Source organism: Capsicum annuum, chromosome 7, assembly GCF_002878395.1.
Source record: "Capsicum annuum cultivar UCD-10X-F1 chromosome 7, UCD10Xv1.1, whole genome shotgun sequence".
Classification (NCBI taxonomy): domain Eukaryota; kingdom Viridiplantae; phylum Streptophyta; class Magnoliopsida; order Solanales; family Solanaceae; genus Capsicum; species Capsicum annuum.
This window is the reverse complement of record NC_061117.1, coordinates 81,412,416-81,437,434: the sequence shown is the minus strand read 5'-3', so window position 1 is coordinate 81,437,434 and position 25,019 is coordinate 81,412,416. Positions and strand designations below refer to the sequence as shown.

Genomic DNA, 25,019 nt, shown 5'->3' with positions numbered 1-25,019 from the left:
TGGATTATTGAACTGAACTGTACTGAATTAACTGAGTTTTATTGACTAATGGAATAGTACTGAGATTACTATATTACTGAGCTTTCCTGAGTCACATGACTGAATGAGTTCTATGGATATAACTCAACTGAGAGTATCTTGAAAACATGACACTAGCTCTAGGCACACAACTATATTGTTTGGTCCAAGTACCCCAGGACTCGATAGCATGAAACTAACAAAGCATGAATTTCTTGAATACATGACCAACATCACAATCCATAATACAATAAGTTGGAGATTTCATGAAGTAGAAGTTCTAAAGCACCACAATGTCTACACATGTATCCATAATTCATTGACTAAGACATTTCATCAAACATTTGACATGCATAAACTTGTACATGATTGGGAATTTCATATTATCATACTAGTATCGCACTTTTCCTTCACATAGGCATTTAATAGAACACATGGGGAGCATACTTTTGCTATACAATCATGATTATTATGCAAATCACCGTATCCTAGGGTCAATCATTGGAATACATTATTTAAAACATGAACCAAAACCCCCCACAACATCATGAACATGAATTTCAATTTAATTTAAATCATGAACATTCATAAATACACAAATCTTAACTTTTGAAAAGAGATTCTTGAACTTCATGGGTGAAAGGGACCCATGAATTAACATATGACATACCTGGGTTGTGGGTTTATTGAAGTTCTTGGACTTGAAGAACTTAAATCTCTTAGTTTCTTGAAGAATGATTTGGATCTTGTTCTTGGGGATTATCTTTGAGAGAAAACCCTAATTTAATATTGTAGATGGATAATGAACTTATGAACCTTGATCTAATATAATTAGAGGTTAAAACTGGTGGAAAAGACCCAAATACCCTTTTAAAAATAATTTTAAAATAACTGAAAAAACTATGCGATGGTCCATCACTGGGTTGACGGTCCATCAGTCCTGACCGTCGCACCTGGGCAGAATAGGGGTTCACTACCTCTGCTGTGACAGCTTGGATGACGGTTCATCGCTAGCTTGATGGTCCATCGGCCTGAGCCGTCACCCTTAGGTAGAAGGTGGTATCACTGCCTCCATTATGACGGTTTGGGCGATGATCCGTTGCTAGATCGATGGTCCGTCGGCCCTCATTATCGCACCTGGGCAGTTTTGACTGCTTTCTATAAAACAGCCATAACTTTCTACCTCGATACCAAATTTGGATGAAATTGGTATCGTTGGAAACCTAATTCAATTTCCCACATGACAAAAAGTAAAAATCTCCAAAATTCCATGTATATAAAAGTGGATTAATCTTTCAAAGTAAGTCTTTAACATACTCAGGATGATTTTAAGCTAGGTAGAAGTACGGGGTATTACAATATCTCCCCCTTGGGAACATTCGTCCTCGAATGAGACTTATTGACATGGGAGAGAGGATAAGCTAAAGTACATACTTAACATAAACAACTAAAAAATAACTTCATGGCTGATAACTGAATACATCATACTGAACATGCATAACTTATGCATGTGTAACTAACTCATGAATGCATGACTGAGTATTCTAAGGAACTAAGTTTCTCACAATGAGAATGCATATCTGATGTATAATTATATGACTAAACTGGTGCATGAATGCATGACTGAATATGTAATGGTATTTAATACCAAGTTTATAATTGAATTCTGAACATGAAATGTATACCAATCTTGTAACTAAAATCTGAACATGAAATTGAAAAGCTTAAGGAAAACTATTACCCTGAGCTAGACCTGAGTTAGTGGAGAAGAGGTGAGGATACTTAGTTCACATATCTGGTTTTGCTTCCCAAGTAGCTCCCTCAACGGACTAATTTTACCAAAGAACTTTGACTAGAGGGACTTCTTTGTTTCCCGGTCTACGAGTTTGGTAGTCAAGAATTTTGACTGGAATCTCTTTATAAGAGAGGCTATTATAAAAATCTATGCTCTGAATAAGGACTATAACTGTTGGGTCACCTATGCACTTCTTGAGCAAAGAGACATGGAAGAGTAGACAAGCTAAGGCTAGATCTGAAGACAATCCAAGCTCATAGGCTACCTTGCCAAAAGGACTGAGAATTTTAAAGGGACTGATATATCAGGGACTGAGCTTTCCCTTCTTGTCAAATCTCTAACTCTAGATCCTTTCTGTGCATATCTGTATAAGACTTCTGTGGGCTCTGAGCAGCCCGGAGTCTTTTTCTGACCAATTAATTTTTTTCTAAGGCATCAAATACTAAGTCAGGCACTATAACTGAGGCCTCACTAACTCAAACCAACCAACTGGAGATCTGTATCTCCTACCATAGAGAGCTTTGAATAGAGTCATCCAAATACTGGAATGATAGCTGTTGTTGTATGAAAACTCAATCAAAGGCAAGTGGCCATCCTAACTACCTTTGAAATCAATTACACATGCCCTTAGCATGTCTTCTAAAGTCTGAATGGTCCTTTTTGCTTGACTATCTGTCTGAGGATGAAAGGTTGTACTGAGATGAACTTGGGTACCAAGACCCTTTTGGAATTCCTTCCAGAAATCAGAGGTAAACTGGTACCTCTTTCTAAGATAATAGATAACAAAACTCTATGCAATCTGATTAACTCTCTGATATATAGCTTGATCATAAATCTTAACTAATATCATGTAAAACAAGAATGGATTTGAGAATAGCACGAATGATATAATATGAGCCTAAGAAATCATAAATAATCATTAAGACTTGCTTATGAGTGACAAATATATCATGGAAAATTGAATTTAAGTTTGGAGTAGCAATTTGGATAAAGCCTTAATTTATGAAGATCATAAAATTCGTAAAGAAAAATCATAATTTGGGAATGAAGAGATCCTCATTGAATACCCACATACCTGATTACTTTTGATTCTTGAATTGAAGTTTTGAGGATTTGAACTTGGAGATGAAAACCCTAATTTCTTATTTTTGGAGGAGTGGAAAATCACATGTTTCTTGAGTAATACATATGTTTTGTTGAGAATGGGGGATTTGGAGTTGTTTAGGCTATATATTCAGCCTTAGAGCTTAAATGATGTATTTTTGGGGTTAAAAGAGTGGGAAAAGACGAAAATCCCCCTTAAACCTCGTCTAGAAAACTCCTAGAAACAGTCCCAATGACTTATGCCATGACTCATTGGGTCTGGCCATGAGTCATGGCTTGATTCATGGTTATGTACCTATATTTGGCCCCTACTTTCATGGTAAAAACTCCCCCTAACCACATGTTATGTCTGATAACGAGTCGTTATCACTGGGCAGCTTTGATAGTGCTTCATTAATTTAAACAAACTTTTCACCCCCGATATCAAATTAAGGCAAAATTAGTGGAATTGGAAAATTAATTCAATTATATATCTTTTGGTGGGTCTTGAGATAACAAATTCTTGGTACACCTAATGTTATGGTCGATTGAAGCTTACTTTAGTTATATTCTTCACAAGAATTTAATCATTAAGGGATTTTTTGACTTATCTATAAGCTAGGAGCTACTTGAGGCCTTAACATATGTCTAAGTCACTTATCAAACTACCAACACATGAGGCTTGATTTTGTATTAACTTGAAGCATGATTCTAATATTACCTTGGATTTTTAGTGTGTTACAGTTGATTTCGGAGATTAGGTGAACTCTTGGAGTTGGAGTCACCCTTTTTCCTTCTATTTATCTATGGTATTTCATCTTTGGAATGGATTGTATTTGAATATTTAGTACTCATAGTTCATTTATAGTAGCTCTTGTACTGACATTACTGAGTCTTGAGATGGTTGTTGATCTTATAGGTATCTATTAGACTATTATGACTGTATTATTGCTATTTAAGTCTTTAATTACTAATTTCTAGCTTTTAGGCCATTTTCCACCAAGTTATCCTATTTGCATATAGCTCTAGGCTATGGTTTGGCTTACCTATCGATGAGATAGAGTAGATGCCATTATGACTTAGAAATTAGGTCATGACATATAGGTATTTGAGCCTAGGTTTCTTCGATATTATTGGTCTGTGTACATCCATTTCTTATCTTTGATAGGCTATAAGACATTCTTAGGAGTTCGTCACTCTATTCATATATTTTATGCTAAGATTCTAAGTTGGTTTCTAAATTATTTCTTTGGTTTTACTCTTTTATTGATGCCTAGGATACGTGTTATTGTTATACGAGATGAGGGTCCTGAGACCGAGCCTTAGGATCTTATCTCTATTCATGGATGAATTAGTAGTCGTGGACAACCTATAGATGTATCCCCATCTAGGGTCTAGGATAGGGGCCTTCACCAGACCCTATTCATGCTCCCGAACCAGAGATTTTTTTTCCTTAGCCAGTGGTAGGCCAGGGACCAACCTAGGCTCCACTGAGGTTTATTTATTCTTCAGTGCTCAGGGACACCTTGGTTCAGCTTTTGGGATTTGTTGGTAGTGCACAGTCTATAGATTAGAGTTGTACTGAGGTAGAGGCACAGCTTGTAGCTATGGCTCCCAGAGTTAAGGTCCCTTCTGTGCTCATAGTTGCTCAACCAGTAGTTTCCCAGCCTATTATATCTGCCAAGACGTAAAAGATATTGGGTGAATTTTTGAGATTGGCTCCAATAAAGTTTTCTAGTGCACCAGATGAAGATGCATATGAGTTCTTGATTACTTAGCAGGATAGGCTCCATAATTTTTACCTAGTTGAGATAAAAGGTGTAGGTTACACTACTTTTAAGTTGGATTTGGTAGCTCGACATTAGTGGAGAGGTCATCTTAGTTCCAGGCTAAATTAAGGCTCTCTGAGATGGACCCAAATTGGGGAAGACATGCCTCCCAGTTGGATTCCTCTGTGCTTGTGTTCATCGATGACATCCTTGTATATTCAAGGAGTATAGAAAGTATATATAGTATTTGAGATTATGCTCTAGACTTTGAGAGATCACGTGTTTTTTGCCAAATTTTCTAAATATGAGTTTTGGCTCGAGTTAGTGATATTTCTTGGGTATTTGGTGTTTAAGGATAGGATTATAGTAGACCCAACAAAGATCAAGGCCATTCGTGATTGGGCCAGGCCTACATCTCTGACTAAGGTTCATAGCTTCATTAGTTTGGTTAGTTATTATAGACAATTCGTTGAGAGTTTTGCTACTATTGCAACATTGATGACCAAATTGACGCAGAAGGAGGTTCCTTTCTAATGGTTTGGGGAGTGTGAGTTGAGCTTTGGGAAGCTTAGGGGATTTCTTACTTCAACTCTTATCTTAGCTTTTCTTGTTAAGAATGAGGGATTCACCATGTATTGTGATGCTTCTAGTGTTAGTTTGGGTTGTGTATTGATGTAGTAGGGTCGTGTAATTGATTATGTATTAAGGCAGCTAAAGATACACAAGTGCAACTACCTCACTCATGATTTAGAGTTAGCAATAGTAGTTTTTGTGCTTAAGATCTAGAGGCATTATCTTTATGGTGTGCATTATGAGATTTTCACTAATTATTGTAGTCTTCAGCATCTTATGACCCAGAGAGAGCTTAAGGCTAGACAGTGTAGTTAGATGGAGTTGCTTAAGGATTATGATATCTCCATCCTGTATATTTTGAGCAAGGCAAATGTAGTAGTTGATTTATTGAGTTGGAAGGTAGTGAGTATGGGAAGCTTGGCTTGTATTTTAGTTTCTCAGAGTCTGTTGGCATCGAATATTTATTCCTTAGCCAAATTTATGTTACAGATTTATATTTTAGACCCCAGGAGAATTCTTTCTAATGTTGAGGTGAAGTCCTCGCTATTTGAGCTGATTTAGGATCGCCAATTTAAGGATAAGAGATTTTTCATTATCCGTGATTAGGTGTTGAGTAGTGAATCTAGGAGGGATACCATAGATTCTTAGGACATTATGAGATTCGATAACCATATTTGTGTTTTGAGAGTTGATGACTTGATTCAATTAATTTTGCATGAGGCTCACAGCTCCAGATATTCTATTCACCTGGATATAGCTAAGATTTATAGAGATTTGAGATAACATTATTGGTGGAGTGGTATAAAAAAAGATGTGGCAAACTTTATAGCTCGTTGCCTATGTTGTCAGCTGAAGACCAAGCATCAGTGACCTAGTAGTTTAATTCAGAGGTTGCCTATTCTCGAGTGAAAATAGAAGAGGATTACCATGGACTTTTTTAGTGGATTACCTCATCCTTCTCGTGATTCTGATGGTATTTGGGTCATTGTACATCGATTGACCAAGTCGACATATTTTATTCATATTCAAATGTCCTTCAGCACCAAGAGGTTAGCCCATATTTATATTAGTGGGATAGTCTGTTTGCAAGGTATTCTTATATATATATCATTTCAGAATGGGGTTCAATATTTACTTTTAGCTTTTAGAAAGTTTTTCAGGAGGAGTAACATAATCGAGTGGATCTTAGTATATTCTTCTATCCTCAGATCGACAAGCAATCAAAGTGGACTATTAAGTTCTCGGGGATGTGCTCCTCACCTATGTTATAGATTGTAGAAGTCAGTAAGAGCAGTACTTAGCCTTTTCATAGTTCATGTACAATAATAATTATCATTCAAGTATTGAGATAGCGCCTTTTGAGGCTTTGTATTGCAGGAGGTATAGTTTTTTGATTGAATGGTTTGAAAATTTTGAGATTAGGCCTCGTGGTACTCATTTACTTCAATAATCATTGGATAGAGTCAGAGTGATTCAGGACAGGTTAAGGACAGTTTAGAGTAGGCAGAATTCTTATATAGATCGCAGACTTTGTGCCTTGATATTTGTGGTTGGTGATCGAGTATTCCTCTTCTATGAAGGGTACGATGAGGTTTGGGGGGAAAGATAAGCTCAACCCCAAATATATTAGATTATTTGAGATTATTCACATAGTTGGTGAGGTGGCTTATGAGTTAGCCTTACCTCCAGAGTTTGCTATTATCCATCTAATTTTCCATGTTTCTATGTTGTAGTGATGCGTTCCTGACTCTTCTCATATGCTTAAATGGGACTCATTTCAGTTAGAAGAGTGGTTGACCTCTGTGGAGGAGTCTGTGATCATTTTGCCTAGTGATGTCAGGTAGTTGTATACTAGAGAGATCCAGTAGTTAAGGTTCAATAGAGGCACCGCTCAATAAATACGGCTACTTGGGAGATCGAGAGTGAGATACAAACCCAATATCCTCACCTATTCGAGGCTTCAGGTACATTCTAATCCTTTACTTTCGCGTATGAAAGTTCTTTTAGTAGTGGATATTGTAATGATCCTTCACGCCATTTTCTATATTTCCTCTTATTTTCATCATTTAGAGCTTTTCTATAGCTGCCCCAAGTCATTTATGACTTTCTAGAACTGACAGTTCGATTATCAGGTAGTTCATTTATTTTTTAGAGCCAATTTCTTGATTTGAAGCCTTTACTGGTTCAAATTGGCTACCAGGCGAAAACTTTAGTTAAACAACCTCGTTTATCAATTCTGATAGTTCCAACAACTCTGGAACATTGATTTTAGGATAGGTGGACCCTTGATTTTGCTTTTGAGATTGATTTTGCTTTTGAGACTCCTGGACTCATTTTGAGCTATTGGCCGGAAGTTAAGAAAAATAAAAAGTGGGTGTAGGACCCACTTTTCATTGAAACAACCTCAGATGGAAATTTCAACTATTCCATTGAGTTTGAAACGTCAAATTTAATAGGGTAGCATAATTTGTTTGTACATATAGGATTCTGAATGAATCTCGAGGAGTTGGCGGAGACACAAACAAATTCTAAGCTCCAGTTAGTGTCTGATATCTGGTATAATTGCTAAAGTGACCTTTAGGGCTCTTTAGTAGAGGGAACTTTAGCATCCCCACCTCAGCCAACAGATGTCATTTTAGCGGCTAGCGCTAAAGCGGCCCATGGACCGGTGTACCATTTTAGTGGCACCCAGGCACTTTAATGGTGACCACTAAAAGGGCCCAGTGTCCACTTTAGCGGTACCTGTGTACCTGGAAAGGGTATAAATACCCCACTTAGCCTGATTTTCATCATTTTTCTCCTATTTTCAAGAGAGTAAGACCTTAAATAGTGTGAAAACTTGAGAGAATCATTTGGTGATTTTGGAGCTTGAAAAGTTTATTATACGTTTCTCCTTTGAATTTGTGGTAAGCTTTCATTATTTTCATGATTTAATTCTTCATTCTTATCTAAAATCCCTAAAAGCTTGCTGACTTGATTTTATCACCACTATAGCTCAGAATTCACTTATTTTTTAGGGTAAATATTCTTGAGCATAAAGGAATGTTGTGTTAATTTTGAAAGTGCGCTTTTGTAAATGGGCTCCACATAAAAAATTTGCATAATGTTGAATCTGATGCACAATAATGCAATATGGGAATCATTGTTCTTGATTTGATGAGTAGATTATGAATTTGATAGTGTGGCACCTTATAGAAAAGGAAAATCAGTGACTTAGTAGATTCTTTGGGCTTTTCTTCAGCGTTCATGTTGGTTAGGTTGACCTTCTTCATAGATTGAGCTATCTGGTAGTATAATTATCATATTATGCTAGATATGGAGTAGGATTTAGATGTTGGAAGTGTGAATGAGAATATTTAGATTAGTTGAACCATTTAGGCTATTTTAAAACTATAAATTAGGAATAATTAGCTTAGTTACTTATGTCTTAGGTGAATTTGACTTCGTGGCCCATGTTTAGAATGAAAATGCCTTAGTTACTCAAGTTATGCAAAATTGCCTCGGTCATTCATGTTTAGGGTGATATTGACCTTAGTTGCTTAAGTTAAGGAAAATTGCCTTAGTTGTTATTATGTTAGTTTGGATTGACTTAGTTGTTCGTGATTGGGAAGGATTACAACCTTAGGGCTATTTATGGTTTATTTAACATCTAGAAATGAACTTGAATACCTTAGCCTAGTCCAGAGTAGAAGTTGCCTAAAATAAATTTTGGAGATTAGAAGTAGGCCCCTCCTACCAACCTTAGGCCAAGACTTGTGTTAGCCTTGTAGACTTATTTACGCATAATATACCCTTATTAATATTTGGTTTGGGACTTGAGAAGATTGAATATATTTATTGAGTATGTTAGTTGGATATTGAAAGATCATGCTAATTTCAAGTATTGCTAATGATATTGCTTATATTCATGATTAATGACTTATAGATATGACTAGGCTATGACCTATATAGATACGATTATTGATATGACTTTAGGGTAAGATTATGATTTAGCCCATCGACATGCTTAATGATATAGATATTGATGTGATTAATGATATGACTTATAGATATGATTAATGGCTTATACATATGATTTATCGACTTATAGATATAATTAATGGCTCATAGATTCGATTATTGAAATAGCTTATCATCATGACTAGTGACTTGACCTATGGGTATGGTTATCAACATGACTTAATAGATGCGGTATTGGTATGGTATACGTGTGTGGGTATCGATTATTAAAATAACTTATGATCATGACTAGTGACTTGACCTATGGGTATGATTATCGACATGACTTAATAGATGCAATACTAGTATGATTTATGGGTATGGGTATCGATATGACTTATAATTGTAATTCTTGATCCCTCTTGGTCCCGATGTATTGATATGAGAAAAAGGGATGATCTGTAGTTATAGTTCCTTGGTATAGTCTATTGGGTTAGTTATTGGTATGGCTTGTTGATATGGTTCGTTGGAAATATAAGTTTTGGTTTGAGTCCAACAATTGGTAATGATTTTAGTAGTATGAGTTTCGATTCAAGTCCGACACATGATGATAATGTGATGATACTACTGAGTTTGTGTTCAAGTCCGGTATTGGGAATTATGTATGACATGATACGGTTTGAATGAATTCTTGGTCATGGCATGGTAATTTGGTAATTTACGGCTATTCAGTTGCTTAATTTTCTTGTTTGTACCGTCCAGGCTTAAGAGGGTCTTCGTTAGGTTGTTTACCTTTCTGCACTTATTTGCTTAGGGGGACCATTCTTGTAGTTAGAGTGGTGTGATCTTTATGTCACTATCTCGTATGCATTCATTTATTTATGTACATCAGTGTTAGAGCTTATTTATAGGTTTGCCCTTTTGCCTTGACTTATCTTATTTTATCTTATATCTTATTGTATTCATATAATGATTTAGCTCAGTCGTCTAATGATGTCTACTGAGTACCCGTTGTTTTGATACTCATACTACACTTTTGTACCTTTTTGGTACAGATCCTAGTACTAGTTGTCATCACTAGTACGATGCTCGTGCCGGGTTGATTTCGTAGATTGGGTAAGCTCTTGGAGTCAGAGTTACCCTTTTTCCTTCTATTTATCTATGTCTAATTTTTCATCTTCGAAACAGATTGCATTTGACTATTTAGTACTCATAGTTTATTTGTAGTAGCTCTTGTACCGACATTACTGAGTCTTGGGATGGTTGTTGATTTTTTATCTATTTATTAGACTATTATGATTGTATTATTGCTATTTAAGTCTTTAATTGTTAATTTTCGACTTTTAGGTCATTTTCGACCAAGTTAGCCCATTTCCTCTAGTTCTGAGCTATGATTTGGCTTACCTACTGGCGAGGTAGAGTATGTGCCATCATGACTCGTAAATCAAATCGTGATAAATGTTCAACGGTTCAAATATATCACATCTTTCGATTGACCGAGTGCATCCGATATAATTTTACTACGGAAAGTTCAAAGGGAAACCCGCGGATCTAGATGCAATAGTCTTTTCTTGTAAATTACACACTTGTTCGTATATTTTTTTAATCTAATAGTCATTCCCCATTCATGTGGGGGATTGTTAGATTTTAAAGAGATGTGAATAAAAAATAAATGGACGTTTTTCCAAAAAGACATCAAGAGAAAGGATGTAATTTGAATTGGCACTTTCTCACTTTGGATGGTTATGACATTTCTAATGGATTGTGACTTTTCCGAAGAGTTGCACCTTTATAAAGAGGTGCGCCTTTCTTAACCATTGCTTCTTCTGAAGCACCATTTGGCTATAAATATCTAATTTCTCCTTCGATATGAATATGATTTTTGTGATAAAAATACTCTTCTTCTTGAAAAAACTCTAGCGTGATTTGCTATCATTGAATGTGTTCGTAGTTTGACAGAATTTGAGGCACCGTTATTCTATTGAAGTTATTTATTTTATCCTGATAGGATATATTCCATAACCTCGGGTACTTGAGGGGAATAATTTTCTTAAGGACACATCGTGAATTCGGTGAACTTGAATCTTTAAATCTTCATCTTTTTCTAAATATTTGATTTTGCTTTTTTTCAAAAAATAGTTTAAACTTCTTTGTTGTTCTTGCACTTATAGTTGAAGTTCATATTGTAAATATAGATTTTATTTTACGAAAAACAAACAACATTATGAGGTAATTCTTGAAATAAAGAGTAGCTTTATATTATTTGTATTAGTTGGCAAGTCAACTCTACGGTTTTCGTTGAGAAAAGTCAAATTGAATTGTTTTAGTGCCATAGTCAATTTAAAAAATGGCAGCTTACGAGTTTAAAAACTAGTAAGTGTACATATTCGTGCAATCAACTTCTAAGATGGCAGCTATCACCATTTTATTAACAACTAGAAAGTGTCAAAATGATATTGTGGACCACATAAATAGCAGCTGCCATGTTTGAAACTTTTAAGTGCATGACATAGAGGTTTCTTAACTGCTTGATCCAGGAGTAAAACATTCTAATGATATGGTAGATTATATTGCCATTATTTTAGTTCCTTCCCGATTTTTACTTGAAAGAAACCAAATCAACCTGTTCGGCATGGAGGTAAACATTTGCCTACTTTTTTTTGTGTTTGGCTGGTCAAAAATTTTGAAAAATATTTTCTTTAAAAAAAACAAGCTCCTTGAAAATAAGGAAAATGATTTTCCTCATAAAAGTAGGAAAACAAGTCAAAGTTTCTCCTTCCCTATCCCGCCCATCTCGCGACCTACGCGCCACCCCATCCTCATAGATTTATTTTGATATATAAAATACGAATGCTTTTAGGATATTTTTTACCTACATACCGAACACAAGAAAATAAGTAAGAAACCATTTGTTTTCCTAAATCTTGTTTTCATGGAAAACATTTTCCTTCATACCAAACACACTGTCGCTTTGCTTACGATAACTTTGGTTAAACGCATATGGAACGACTTAAACGCATATGGAACGACCCTCCCTCAAGATGAAAGGTTACACTGAGGGCTTGAAACCTTGCTAAAATTCTCCGTACTAATAAGATGTTTTGTCATCCTCCTTTATGAACATAATCTATGAAAATTATATATAGTTACACCTAACAAATGAAGTTCGTCATTGTGAAGCAGACTTTTGTGATGAAACAACCTCTTGTTAGTCAACACCAACATACCTTGTATACTCTTATCTCTATGGGGTAGAGTATGTTTCTAGTAGACCCTCGATTCAACGAAGTGTAAACAAACCGGGTTTGAAAAGAAAATACGACAAAAATATAAAGCAGAAAAGCACTATTTCTGAAAAATTGTATCACATAATCATTAGGAAACATGAGAAACACAACTTACTGCCATAGAACTCTTCATACATTCATCGATGACTAAATAAAAGCATTCATTTCTTTTTTGAAGGGTAACAAAACTGATTAAAATGGAAATTTCGTTGAATTTTGTACCAAACAGATTGATACATATAGAGATCGCAAATAGAAAGTTAAATATGATGTAATTAGACATATAACTCCGGGGAGTGGCCAAGAACACTGGAATAATGTGGAGGCAGTTGCACTGTGAAATAAAACACCGCTTGCACTCTAACACTACTCATTTCTTTGTCAATTTCCAAAAGTGGTAATATGCTGAAGTTGTGCCAAACCTACTCAGCAGGAAGTAAAAGCTGAATAGTTTATATCCTTTTTTCCAGCTAGAAAGAAGTGCATGATTTACAAGCATCAAATCTCTAGCTTTAAAATAATCTATCTCCCTCTCTATTTTTTGTTATGTAGAATACATAATAGGAGGTGAGGATCTGTTCCAAGGTCATCCCTAATACATAAATTAACAACAAACCGCTTATCACTAGTTGATATGCATAGAATGCCATTTACTAATTCAGAGGTTCTGAACAGCTGGTTCTGACTTTACAAAATAAGGGTAAGACGCTTCATGCCATCAGAAGCACAATGTCTCCATGTGAACCTGTTGATGCAAGAAAATAAAGATATAAACAAATGTCTCACAAAACAATTTAAGATACAACACATACAAACAAGATGAATAGAACGAAACATACATTTGTCAAAGATATCCTTGTACACCTGTAGTGAATTATCACTTTCTTCCTCCATCTTTGAGACTCTCTCAGCTTCCTTGGCCGCTTCAGCTGCTACAAATGATTTATTTTCAGCTTCTGCAATCTTATATGCAGCAGTGATTGCTGCTTCTTCGGCAGTGTCACCAAGATAGACACTATTTGGAAACTGCCTTGGCCCAACATGTTTTTGTTTTGGGGTAGCTATCTTTGTTTTTTCCAAAACCTCTTTCTTAATCTTGTAGCAATTTTCAATCTGCAGAGGAAGCCACAAAACAAAATGCCGGAATTCAGAACAAAATGCCGGAATTCAGACTTCCAATCTTAAAACAAATATCAGGATGCAGTACTCGGTGGTTCATCAAATATACAACTAATTCATATACACTTTTTGGATTGTCCTCTGATTGAAGTTTCAAAAATCAATAAATAATAACAGATAATTATGTGATAGAAGAAAAAGCTGCAAAGACGATGCACTTCTACTGATGTAAACATAAATTGACCAAGAATAATGATGAACACCCATCTACAAATGTGCGACTTCTATCCACCAAAAACACCTGAACAGGCCAAGAAGAAGTATGTGAAAGCAATCAACTATGAGAGATGCAAACATTCCATTCCATCCAACCATATTAGATGACCAAAAAATCACTTACCTACAAAGAATAACAAGTCAGCCTAAAAGATGCAAACATTTCACTCCATAAAATGTTGAGAACCAAAGCCACGTTACAATGTATACACAAGATACTGCACAACTTGGTAATAGTGACCTTAAGGGGTTGTTTGGCAGAGTGTATAAGAATAATGTTGATATTTGCATTAGTGATGCTTGTATCTGTTATGTTATGCTGGTATTAGTTATGCGGACAATATTTCTTACACATTGTTTGGTTTGATGTATTAAAAATAAAATGCAAAATATAATTTTTATCAAATAATGCTTATTTACTAAAATACCCTTTATTTAGCACTCTACACTCTCTTTCCAATCTTGTGTCAAAAACAAAACTCTTCTTCACTTAGCTGTAAATAACAAGCAGAGAAAGAGAAACAAATTGGGAACCGGCGAACTTTTCGCCGGAAATCCTGACAACGAAACCGGCGAACTTTTCGCATAAAAGATTCAATATTCAATTGTTGTCACCGGAAATCCTGACAACAAAATTTGAGCAAATTACAATATTCAATTTCCTTTGGCATACAAAATTCAAAAGATAAGCTACTTTATAATAATTTTATATCATTCAGCACTATCTTATATCCCAGCAAAATGACCCCTCAACAACTTGACTTTCTCCTCATGTCAAACAATAGTTCATCTCTATAAAACTTGCACTCAGAAGTGCCAATCTCAGAATAACGACAACTCTATCTTGTTGATTTAAAGCGGAGCCAAATTTATACTCTTTTTTGTTTTCCAATAAATTTACCACAAGTTCTCAATCGTTCCAAATCAGCCTGAATTATAAATCCCTAAACATTAGTAGTATAAGATCAGAGCAATGCGCTTAATTAAATAGTAGACGTAAAACAACAAAACTACACAGCATTAATTGTTATCTGAAAAGGCAAATGCAAAAACTCCTATCTCACAAGATATACAGTGCACCATAAAACTAAAGTTCCTCCAGACTAGCATAAAAAGGAATTGGAAGAACTCGAAGACTTGTTTTTTTTCAATTTCCAGTGAAATGAGTAAAAGGAATTGGAAGAACTCGAAGACTTGTTTTTTTTCAATTTCCAGTGAAATGAGTATACTTTTGAGATAAGAACGGAAAATGAATTGGGAAAAAAATGAAGGGGTAAATTTGTCATTTAGTAAGTTAATGCAGGTCACGGTATTAGTTACGCATAGCATAATACACAATAGAGTGTATAACTAATGTTTGCATTAGTTATACATAGGTTGAAAAGGTATACCAAACAAGGTATTAGTAATACATAAAGCTAATGCATGCATTAGTTTTTTATCAGTCTACCAAACGACCCCTAATTGTGCTATTACACTAGACTCAAACATCTAGAAACTGGGACAAAAACTTAGCTTACTCATCTAACCAAGCTATTAGTTTAATAAGGGTGCTCAGGACAAAGTTCTACTTAGGATACATTTATTGATAGTTCTTCATAAAAACATGGAGAACAAATGCGCATTTTATGTTACTAATTTGGACTAGTCTTTTGGCAACAAAAGAAGTTGCAAACGCAACTGTTATCAGTAACCCAGCTGATAAATGTAAATAAGATGGCAATTGGTGGTGGTGGTTTGGGGGTGGGGGCATGCAAACCCACATAACTTTTTTCTTCGCCCTGCATAATTTACTATTTTTTACAATCTAAGAAAGTACCTATTTGAGGCTTTGAGCATGTCTTTGGAATAGCAATCTTGATTAGTTTCTTACTTGATATGCTAATATCACTTTAAAAAGTATGAATTTAGGTGTGTAATGCAATTAAAAATGATCATAATATTTTAAGTCATTCTTATTAAAAAATTTTAGATCCAAAAATAAGATATAACGGCTTGAAATTGAAAAAATGTGAAGTGTAATGAAGATATCAATATATCATTTTCTTCTCTGACAGTTTCAATTGGCAAATTTATGCTTATAATTGCTGAAGTTGATCTAGAAATTAATAAAAGGTAACAGTGGAAGCATGCATGTGATGGCTAATAAATCTATACATAATTGACAAATAATTTCTTGTATAAAGCGAGAACGTTTTATTACGGTAGACATAAAGTAGATCATATTTCGTTTAAACCCGCATAGACTCGCAACCCGCCCCATCCCACGTTAAATTTTTAGAAAACTATTTCAACCTGCATCCGTCCCGCATATCCCAAAACCCGCCCCGCACCCACCTCATTGCCATCCCTAAATGTAAAAAAAATAAGGGGACCTTTTCCAGTTTGTCTTGTTGAACAAGCCTCCTCAGCCTAGAACTCAGCAGCCTTCTGAAGTTTTGGGGCACCTCCTGCCTTTGCTGCAGTAGATACAAAACCAATAAGAAATGCCCACTTCAGTTATGTTTTGCATAGTTTTGCGATAATGTGATATCCATTTTTATCGGTAAAAGAAAACAAGTATTGGAATTATTGGAACTCAATATTTTGAACTCCATATGACATACCTCTGCAGTCAATCTGCAACTATTTCTCATTAGGCAATGGGTGAATATTTTCCTTTTAGTTTATTAACCAAATTCACTTGATTTCCTTAAAAATACTTTTAGTTCTATTCACTATAACCAAAGTAGAACTATTTTCCTTTTTCCTGGAATGAATACTTGATACATGCCGAATTACCCCAAAGATTCTAACTCAAGGTATCTTTTAGACTTAGATGACTTTGGATGAGTTTAGCTTGAAAGTGTTTATTGAGCTTGTTGGGAGCTTGTTGAACTTGTTTAGAAACGTTGGATGTGAGTAGATTAATTTCTCTCTCAATCTTCATAAGAGATAGGTGTTTGTAGTAATCGAAGGAAGATCATCGGATTTAATATACCCTTTGGTTGTCCATTCTTTATCATCTTGTGTCTATCTATCCATCTATGTTTCAATTTTATCTTTGTTACCTTAGTTTTCGTAGTTTGTTCATCTTTTGTGCACTTGTTTTGTATCATTTGGTATCAGAGCCGAGCTTATAATCGTTTCCACGATTCACGATTCTAGTCTAGGGTTGTGGAATTAAAGAAGAAAATCGAAAATCACTAAAAAGCGAAAAAACGTCTTTTGAGTCTCTTTTTCAAATTTTGAGTTCTAAATTTTTGTGTTTACTTGAGTTTCTAAAGCCAGAATCTTGTTCTCTAGTACTATTTGAGTTTAAATCTAAAATTTGAGCTTAATTGGAGTTAATTTGAAGGTTCTACAATTGTTGAGTTGAGCTTGAAGAAATTTCAAAAATGGGTCTTCACATGAACCTTTTGAAGTGAAATTGAGGGTTGAAAGACATCGGGGTTTGTTTCTCATAACAAAAAGAGCTTGGATCTCGAATTTGGGGTGAATCCAAGTTAAAATGAGGAAGTTGTGAATAAGGGGGACATTCAGAGTTGCAACAACTATAAGGGCATTAAGTTGTTGAATCATACTATGAGGGGTCATTTGGTGTGAGGTATAAGTTATAATATTCCTGGGATAAAATGTAGGATTATTTTATCCCATGTTTGGTTGGAGGTATTAGTTAGCCAAGGGATTATTTATCCCACTATTTATGCTTTAGTAATGGGATAAGTTATCCCATATATATGATGGGATAACTAATCCCGAGATAACTAGTTCCCAACAAACGACCCCTGAAGGTTTGGGAAAGGGTGGTAGAGTTGAGGCTGAGGAAAATCGTGCTATTTTCGAGAATCAATTCGGTTTCATGTCATGTTGCTTGACTACTGAGGCATTCACCTCGTGAGGAGATTAGTGGAGCAGTTTAGAAAGAGAAAGGATTTGCACATGGTGTTCATTGATCTCTTGGAAGATTCTGTGGAAGTGCTTGGAGGCTAAAGGTGTGTCAGTGGCGTACACTAGGTCGATTTAGGACAAAAACGATGACACGAAGGCTCGTGTGTGTGAGTAAGGCTGGGCATATTTAGGTTCAAACCGAACAAACCGTAAAACCAAACCGAAATTTAATTTTTGTTTCGGTTTTCAAATCGGTTTTGATTTCAAATTTTAGAAATTCAATTAAACGGTTTGGTTTTCAGTTTTTTTTTTTTTAATTTTGTTAAACCGAAAAACCGAAATTTATAAAAATAAATTTTATATTATTTATTATTATTATTATTATGTATATTCAGTATTAATAATGTTTTTTGGTTATTTCATGTCATTTCATCCATCTTGAGTTATTTATTTTTTGAAAGGAAAAATAGGTTTGAAAAAAATTATTTTTTCTAAAAAAATTGCCAATTTTAAATGCGCAGTCATGACAAAGAAAGGATCACTACTTTAATCTTCAAAAACGAAATAAAAATCCGAAATAACCGAACCAAATTTGTAGAAACCGAACCAAACCGAATTTATTCCGGTTTGGTTACGATTGTCATTTTCGTCAATCTGAAAATCAAAAAACTGAGTCGATATTAAACAATCAAACCAAACAAACCGAATGCCCACCCCTACATGTGAGGACGTTAGGAGGAGATTCGAAGCACTTTTCTATTTTGACAGAATTGCAGCCCATTTTTATTTGCCTTAGTGATGGATGTTTTGACGCGGCATATTCAAGAGGAGATGCCTTGGTGTATGTTATTTGTTGATGATTTTGTACTAATTGACGAGATTCGGGGAGGAGTAAATGATAAGTTAGAGGTTTGGAGACAGATCCTTGAGTCCAAAGGATTTAGGTTGAGCAGAACCAAAACGGATTACTTGGAATGTAAGTTTAGTGATTTGTCGCATGAGGCTAACGTGGTAGTGACGCTGAATTCTTATGCCATTCAGAAGGAGGAGAGTTTCAAGTATCTTAGGTCTATAATTCGGGGAATGGAGAGATTGATGAGGATGTCACACACAGTATTGGTGCAAGATGGTTGAAATGGAGGCTCGCTTCGAGGATCTTGTGTGATAAGAAGGTGTCTCCTAAGCTAAAAGGTAAGTTCTACAGAGTGGCAGTCCGACCGGCTATATTGTATGGAGCGGAGTGTTGGCTAGTTAAGAACTCTCACATCCAAAAGTTGAAAGTGGCGGAGATAAGGATGTTGCGATGGATGTGTGGACTTACCGGGAGTGATAAGATCAGAAATGAGATTATTCGGGAGAAAGTGGGAGTGGCTTCGATAGAGGACAAGATACGAGAAATGAGGTTGTGATGGTTCGAGCATGTCATGAGGAAGGGGCACGGATGCTCAACTTTGGAGGTGTGAGAGACTGGCTGTAGGTTTTAGGCGAGGTAGAGGTAGACCCAAGAAATATTAGAAGGAGCAATTACATCTTACGGAGGACATGACCCTTGATATGAAGGAGTGGAGGACGCGGACTATGGTAGAGGGTTGGTAGGTAGGAGTTCGTTCGTAATAGTAGGAAAGAATGCTTTTATTTGTATTTATGTCTATAGTTGCTTGTTCGTGGTGTTTCGATGATTTCTTTGGTTTCGAATAGATAGTTTATAGTATTACCTTGTAGGTGTCTTGTTTTCTTTATTATCTAGTAGCGTGTATCTCATTTTTGTTGTATGTTTTTATATTTTTTGTTTGTTTGTTTGATTATATTGTTATCTATCCTGCGTCGGAGGTCTATCGAAAATAGCCTCTTTACTTCATCTGAGGCAGTGGTATGGACTGCATACACTTTACCCTCCCCAGACCCCACTTTGTAGGAAATCACTGGGTATGTCATTGGTGTTGCATATTTGTTCTTGGTGTTCTTGAAGAAATTCATATCTTCAATGGGAAGCTTTATCAAAAAGTTGTTAGATCCAAAAGGGTACCAAAAGAAGCAAGAAAAGGTGTTAGTACTAAGGAATATCCAAAAAGAAAGAAATATTCTAGGAGAGTGCAAGATGACCCACAAAAGGACAACTCGAAAGCTTCATTGTACTTCCTAGGGGCATCTTCAACTCGAAAGCTTCATTGTACTTCCTAGGGGCATCTTCCCCCGCACCTGCGGACGCAGGTCATCAACGCAAGCAACCAGAAGCACTGGTATTGACCTGCGAAGTCCCACGTGTGAGGGCACATCCTCACCTGCGGCCGCACCTCTTCCAACGTAGGTCAACAAGTCCAAGTCAAATTTTTCTCAGGCTTTAACCTTCTAGTTTCTTTTCTTGATTCCTAAACACTTTCTTTGATTCTTAAAACTAATTTTTCAACTAGTAAGTACCCTACTTAGTTGTTGATTAGTTCATGAGTCTGCTTCGTTTTTTTGTTGTCCTTTTCTATGTATGCATTTATCGTTTGTTTCTTAGGTAACTTCTTTGATTCAAATCCTTTAGTTTTTCAATCGAGTCGTCCGTTCTTCTCTCAACAAAAATCCATTCTAACCGAGGGTAGCAAACTGACACTTCATATACCAACGTGAAAAAACAAGTTCAACAAGTCGAGCTAATTGTTAGCTAATCCAAGTGTGAAGACACTAGTGATTGTGAGAATTGATCGAAGACACTAGCGATTGTTTGTTAGTTGTGTTGAGTGTCTTGTTGATAGGTACCATAACACCGGGAGATGAAATTCAATCTACTTCGGGTGGGACCAATCTTGATACTTTATTGGAGGCTATCATAGGGTTGCAACAAGGAATGGATGTGATGAATGAAAAAATGTCGGGCATGGAGGAGAGGGTATCAAACATGGATGGAAGGATGATGCATGTGGAGGGGCACCTTAACTCTTCAAATGCTACTGCTCAAAACAATCTCCAAGAGTCCTCAGGTGGACAAGCCCAAGCAACTTCCCCTACAATCTCTCCTAGAACTCTACACCACATGTTCTACTCTCCCCCACAAAGAAATATTCCCTTACCTACTACTACTACCAACCAAACCCCATGAAATGTAGCTTGACCACTACAATTTAATCCATCACCCCAACAACAAACGCCTTAAAACCCACCTCAAGCTCAACAAATTCTCACTCCACCCTATCAAACACCACAAAACCAAGTTCCAAACTATCAAATGCCACAAGGATTGAACCCACAAAGTTTCAACCCACCCTATCAAGTGCCACAAGCCCAAGTACCACAGTACCAAAGACCACAAAATCCGAACCTACCTTACCATGCTCTACTTAACCAAATGCCACCCAACCAAGCCACAGGAGTTAAAAGAGTCTTTGAGGGACATGTAGGGTCCAAGGTGGATATGGAGGTAGTGACATAGGCCTCAATTATATCAAGGTCACTCCTCCTAGCTTTCAAGTAGGTAGTGATCCCAAAGGGTACCTCAAATGAGAGTCCCAGCGTTATAGGATCTTCCAACCTAATGATTTGCCTGATGTTAAAAAGACAACCTATGTCATTGCTCAATTTGAGGGATATGTTTTTGACTTGGTGGGAGTCGGCTAAAAGAATACATGGAGTTCTTTATGGAGGTCATTATCTAGCATGAGAGGCAATGAAGGCCATTATGAGATCTAAGTATGTGCCGGATAGGTATAGACAAGGGTTTCTTGCCGAGTTGTACAATTTGAAACAAGAAGACAAGAGTGTTGAAGTGTACTATGAAGAATTCCAAAACCCACCCTTGAAGCTTGATTACAACGAGAAAGAAGAGCACATTAAGATCTAATTCAAAGTGGGGTGGAACTAAGAAATTGCTTCAAGAATGACCATACACAAGTTTGCCCGGATAGATGATCTTTTAAAAATGGCTATTCATGTTGAGCGAGATATCAAGGTGGAGAAGGCCACCAAGCCTAAGACAGGAACTCAAGTGTCCCTAACTTGGAGTCAAGGCTCCGAGTTCAAGAAGACTTTTGAGAAGAATGCTCCAAGGTATCCCCTAGAGAAAGAGGTAATCCTAATCTTAAGGGTACCCAATGCTTTAAATGTCAAGGATGGGGTCACCAAATGAGTGAGTGTCCAACTCGAAGAGCAATTATACTTCGGGAAGGTGAACCCTACTAAAAAGAAGAGGTGGCGCAAGAGGAGAACTACATAGAAGGGGTTGATAGTTTTGATGAGAATGCGGAAGGTGTAGAAGATGCATGTGATGGGGATGTCACCATCCCAAATATTCTTGCCAATAGTGCCTACTGAAGAGGTTTTGCCTCAAGAATGAGAGATTAGCATTCCACTTTTTCGGTTAAGTGAGTTACGGACCTTTCCACTTCCAAGGAGTTCTCCGAGGAGTTTTGATCTTGAAAATGATGTTTTCTTGAATTTGAAGACAAATTCTCTTCAAGAAGAAGAGGATGATAAATGTTGAATTACCCCAAAAATTCTAATTCAAGGTAATTGGTGAAGATTTAGAGATTAAGAGTTTTGCAATCCACCATGATGAGGATGGGCGATGAAGGAGTCTCTTTCTTTAGGTATTTGGCACTTTGGGTCACTTTTGGACCCATTTGGCATTTAGGATCACTTTTGGGTCCATTTTGTAATAAATAACCCATGACTATAAATAACTAGGTTTCCTCTTTTCTTAGAGACTTAGATGATTTTTGATGAGTTTACACTTGATAGTGTTTATTGAGCTTGTTGGGAGCTTGTTGAACTTGTTTAGAAACGTTGGTCGTAAGTGGATTAATTTCCCTCTCGCCCTTTGTAAGAAACCGGTGTTTGTGATAATCGAAAGAAAAGTCTTCAGATTTAATATATCATATGGTTGTCTTTTCTTTATCACCTGTTTATATTTATCTATTTTTAAATTTTATCATTGTTATCTTACTTTTCGTAGTTTGTTCGTCTTTTCTGTATTTGTTTCGTATCAATACTAGCTCTGTTTGCCAAAAGAGTGATACGGGAATTCCTAGCCCGAGACCTTTCACACGAAGCCAAGCACATGAATTGCAACGACTCAAAGCCTTGTTCACATTCTTGGCCATGTGTGAGGCCCTTGTGAGCCCATCTAAGGGCCTATATTTAATAAAATGTGAAGAGACCCACCAAGACACCCAAACCCACCCACTTAAATGCCAAGGTTATTTGGGTCTTTGTCCCTCCTTTCTAAGTGACTATATAAGCCATGTAATAGGGCTAGTCTTGCTTTAGTTCATTCCTATTATTTAAGAAACAAAAGACTTGTAAATTTTTTACTTCTCTTTCTCATTATTTGGAGAGGCCAAAATCGAATTCTCACTAGTAGAGTGATACTAGTGTTGTATCTTGGCTAGAAACTAGGTTCTTGGGGTTCTTTGAGTTCCTATTGGTCTAAGTAAGAACTTAGTATTGATATTTATTAGTCTTAGGGTCCTTTCTCTTGTTAGGGTTCTTAGATTAATGAATATTGTGTGTCAAGTCTCTATCTTTTTCTTTCTAAATCTTGTTAACATTGTGCTGTTGAATATAAAAGTCTAGTGAAGCCATGTGGGGCTCTTTCGATTCACTAGCAATATAGTCTTTGTTGTTCTTGTTGTTACACTCACTTTTCTAGTTCAAACAAGTGTTGCAAGCCTAGTGAAGCCGTGTGGGGCCATTTTCGATTCACTAGCACTTTGTTGTTCATCTTGTTGTTCTTGTGTTGGTTGGAATCTCTTGATACACACTTAGCATTGTATCATTTGGTATCAAAGCTCAAGGCTAGGTTTTGTTCTTACAAAACCAATCTTGGGAAGCTCTTACCAAAAAGTGTGTTCTTGAACATTTTGGTCGAAAAATTTGTTGTAGATTTACAAAAGAATTTACTTGTTTAGTTTGTTTCTTGTGTTGATTTCTTCCTTATCAACACAAAAGGTGTCTAACTCTAAAGTTAAGCTTAATTGGAAGAGAATTGTTGTTGTGAAAACTTGAAGTGGCCGTGAGTTTTGACTTGTGTTGGGGCATTGGAAGTGCCCATTGTGGTGTATTGTTGTTATGTTCTTGAAGGTGTTGATGTTGTGTTCATCCTAAACTTCTCCTCATCTTATGTCTTAACTTCTATAAAGAGAAATAAATCCAAAAAAAAGGTTGTAAGACAAAATTGAAAAAAATTGTTTGTGAGAAAACTTGCCAACATCACCTTTTCAGGACTTGACAACCACTTTTCGTTCAAACAAGGAACCTTGTGGGACTAGTGAGATCAAACATCACCTTTTGAGTTTGAAAAATGAAAAAAAAAATTGAAAAAGGTTACAAGACCTATGTTTTCCATCCCAATAACAAGTCATCCATTACAAAAGATCTAAGGGGACTAAGACTTCAAGTTGATGAACTATTTATGTGGACCCACGGCCAATGACATGCTGCCACGTCATCTAAGTTACTGTTCACGTGATAATTAAGCTCAAATTTGGATGTTCTAGTTTCTAATTATTGATTCCTAGTTTCCTCTAATTGACTTGAGAACTAATTATCAAACTAGTACATTCCTACTAGCTTGTCAATTAGTCCCTTGAAGCCTTGTGTTCGTGTCAACGTTTGTTTATGTGCTTTTGTCGTTTGAATACGTTGTAACTCTTGGCTTTAGTCTAACTAGAATTCTTAGAGTTTCAAACAAGAATCCATTCCAGGCAAGAGCATACTCATACCTTACGGATTCACAGGTTCCTAGACAATCTACAACACTTGTGGAACTTGAGTGTGAGTGAACCAAGAGAGCGTGAGTGAGGAGAGGGATTTTAAACTAACTTGTTTATTGCTTGTGTAGGTGATACCTTGATAATGGAGGGAACCACGTCTCAAACCGTGGATTCTAATGAAATGGAGAATATGAGGGTCACTCTTGAGGCTATGACCCTAGCTCTTGAAAGGTTGAGTACGAAAGTGGGAGCCATAAGGGGACAAGTGACGACTATGAGTAGAGGTTAGAACAATTGGAGAGTCAAAGGAACTCTCGTCCTTCTACTCCTCGACATGTTTCGTCAAGTGGACATGATAGAAATTCCTCCACCACCGTTACTCCCAAAACATGGCCACAATTGCCAAATCCTTCACTAGCTCCACTAAATGCCGCAAGACAAACCACTTATAACCCTCTGAACCGAGACTCCAATAGACCAACCCATTCCCAAACGCCTCAAGTTCCGCAAGAGGTACTCGGACGTCAAATGCCTCCACAAAATCCGAAACACCCCCCCCCCCTTCCAAGCTCCACTAAACCAAAGACCACCACTTCCA

General features: G+C 36.4%; 1 protein-coding gene across 2 annotated transcripts in view; it reads right to left on the bottom strand.

Annotated features, from left to right (window-relative positions):
• Positions 1–12,875: 12,875 nt before the first annotated feature.
• The window catches only part of LOC107877963 (telomere repeat-binding factor 4), a 29,203-nt gene continuing 17,059 nt past the window's right edge, over positions 12,876–25,019 (bottom strand). The window contains exons 4-6 of one of the 2 annotated variants that reach the window (XM_016724793.2): positions 16,235–16,318; positions 13,304–13,577; positions 12,876–13,209 (exon numbers count right to left, since the gene is read on the bottom strand). In XM_016724793.2, the coding sequence (XP_016580279.1) occupies positions 13,175–13,209; positions 13,304–13,577; positions 16,235–16,318 (393 nt within the window). In that variant the 3' untranslated portion in view covers positions 12,876–13,174. The remainder of the gene's footprint in view (positions 13,210–13,303; positions 13,578–16,234; positions 16,319–25,019) is intronic. The other variant, XM_016724794.2, reaches the window with a different exon arrangement.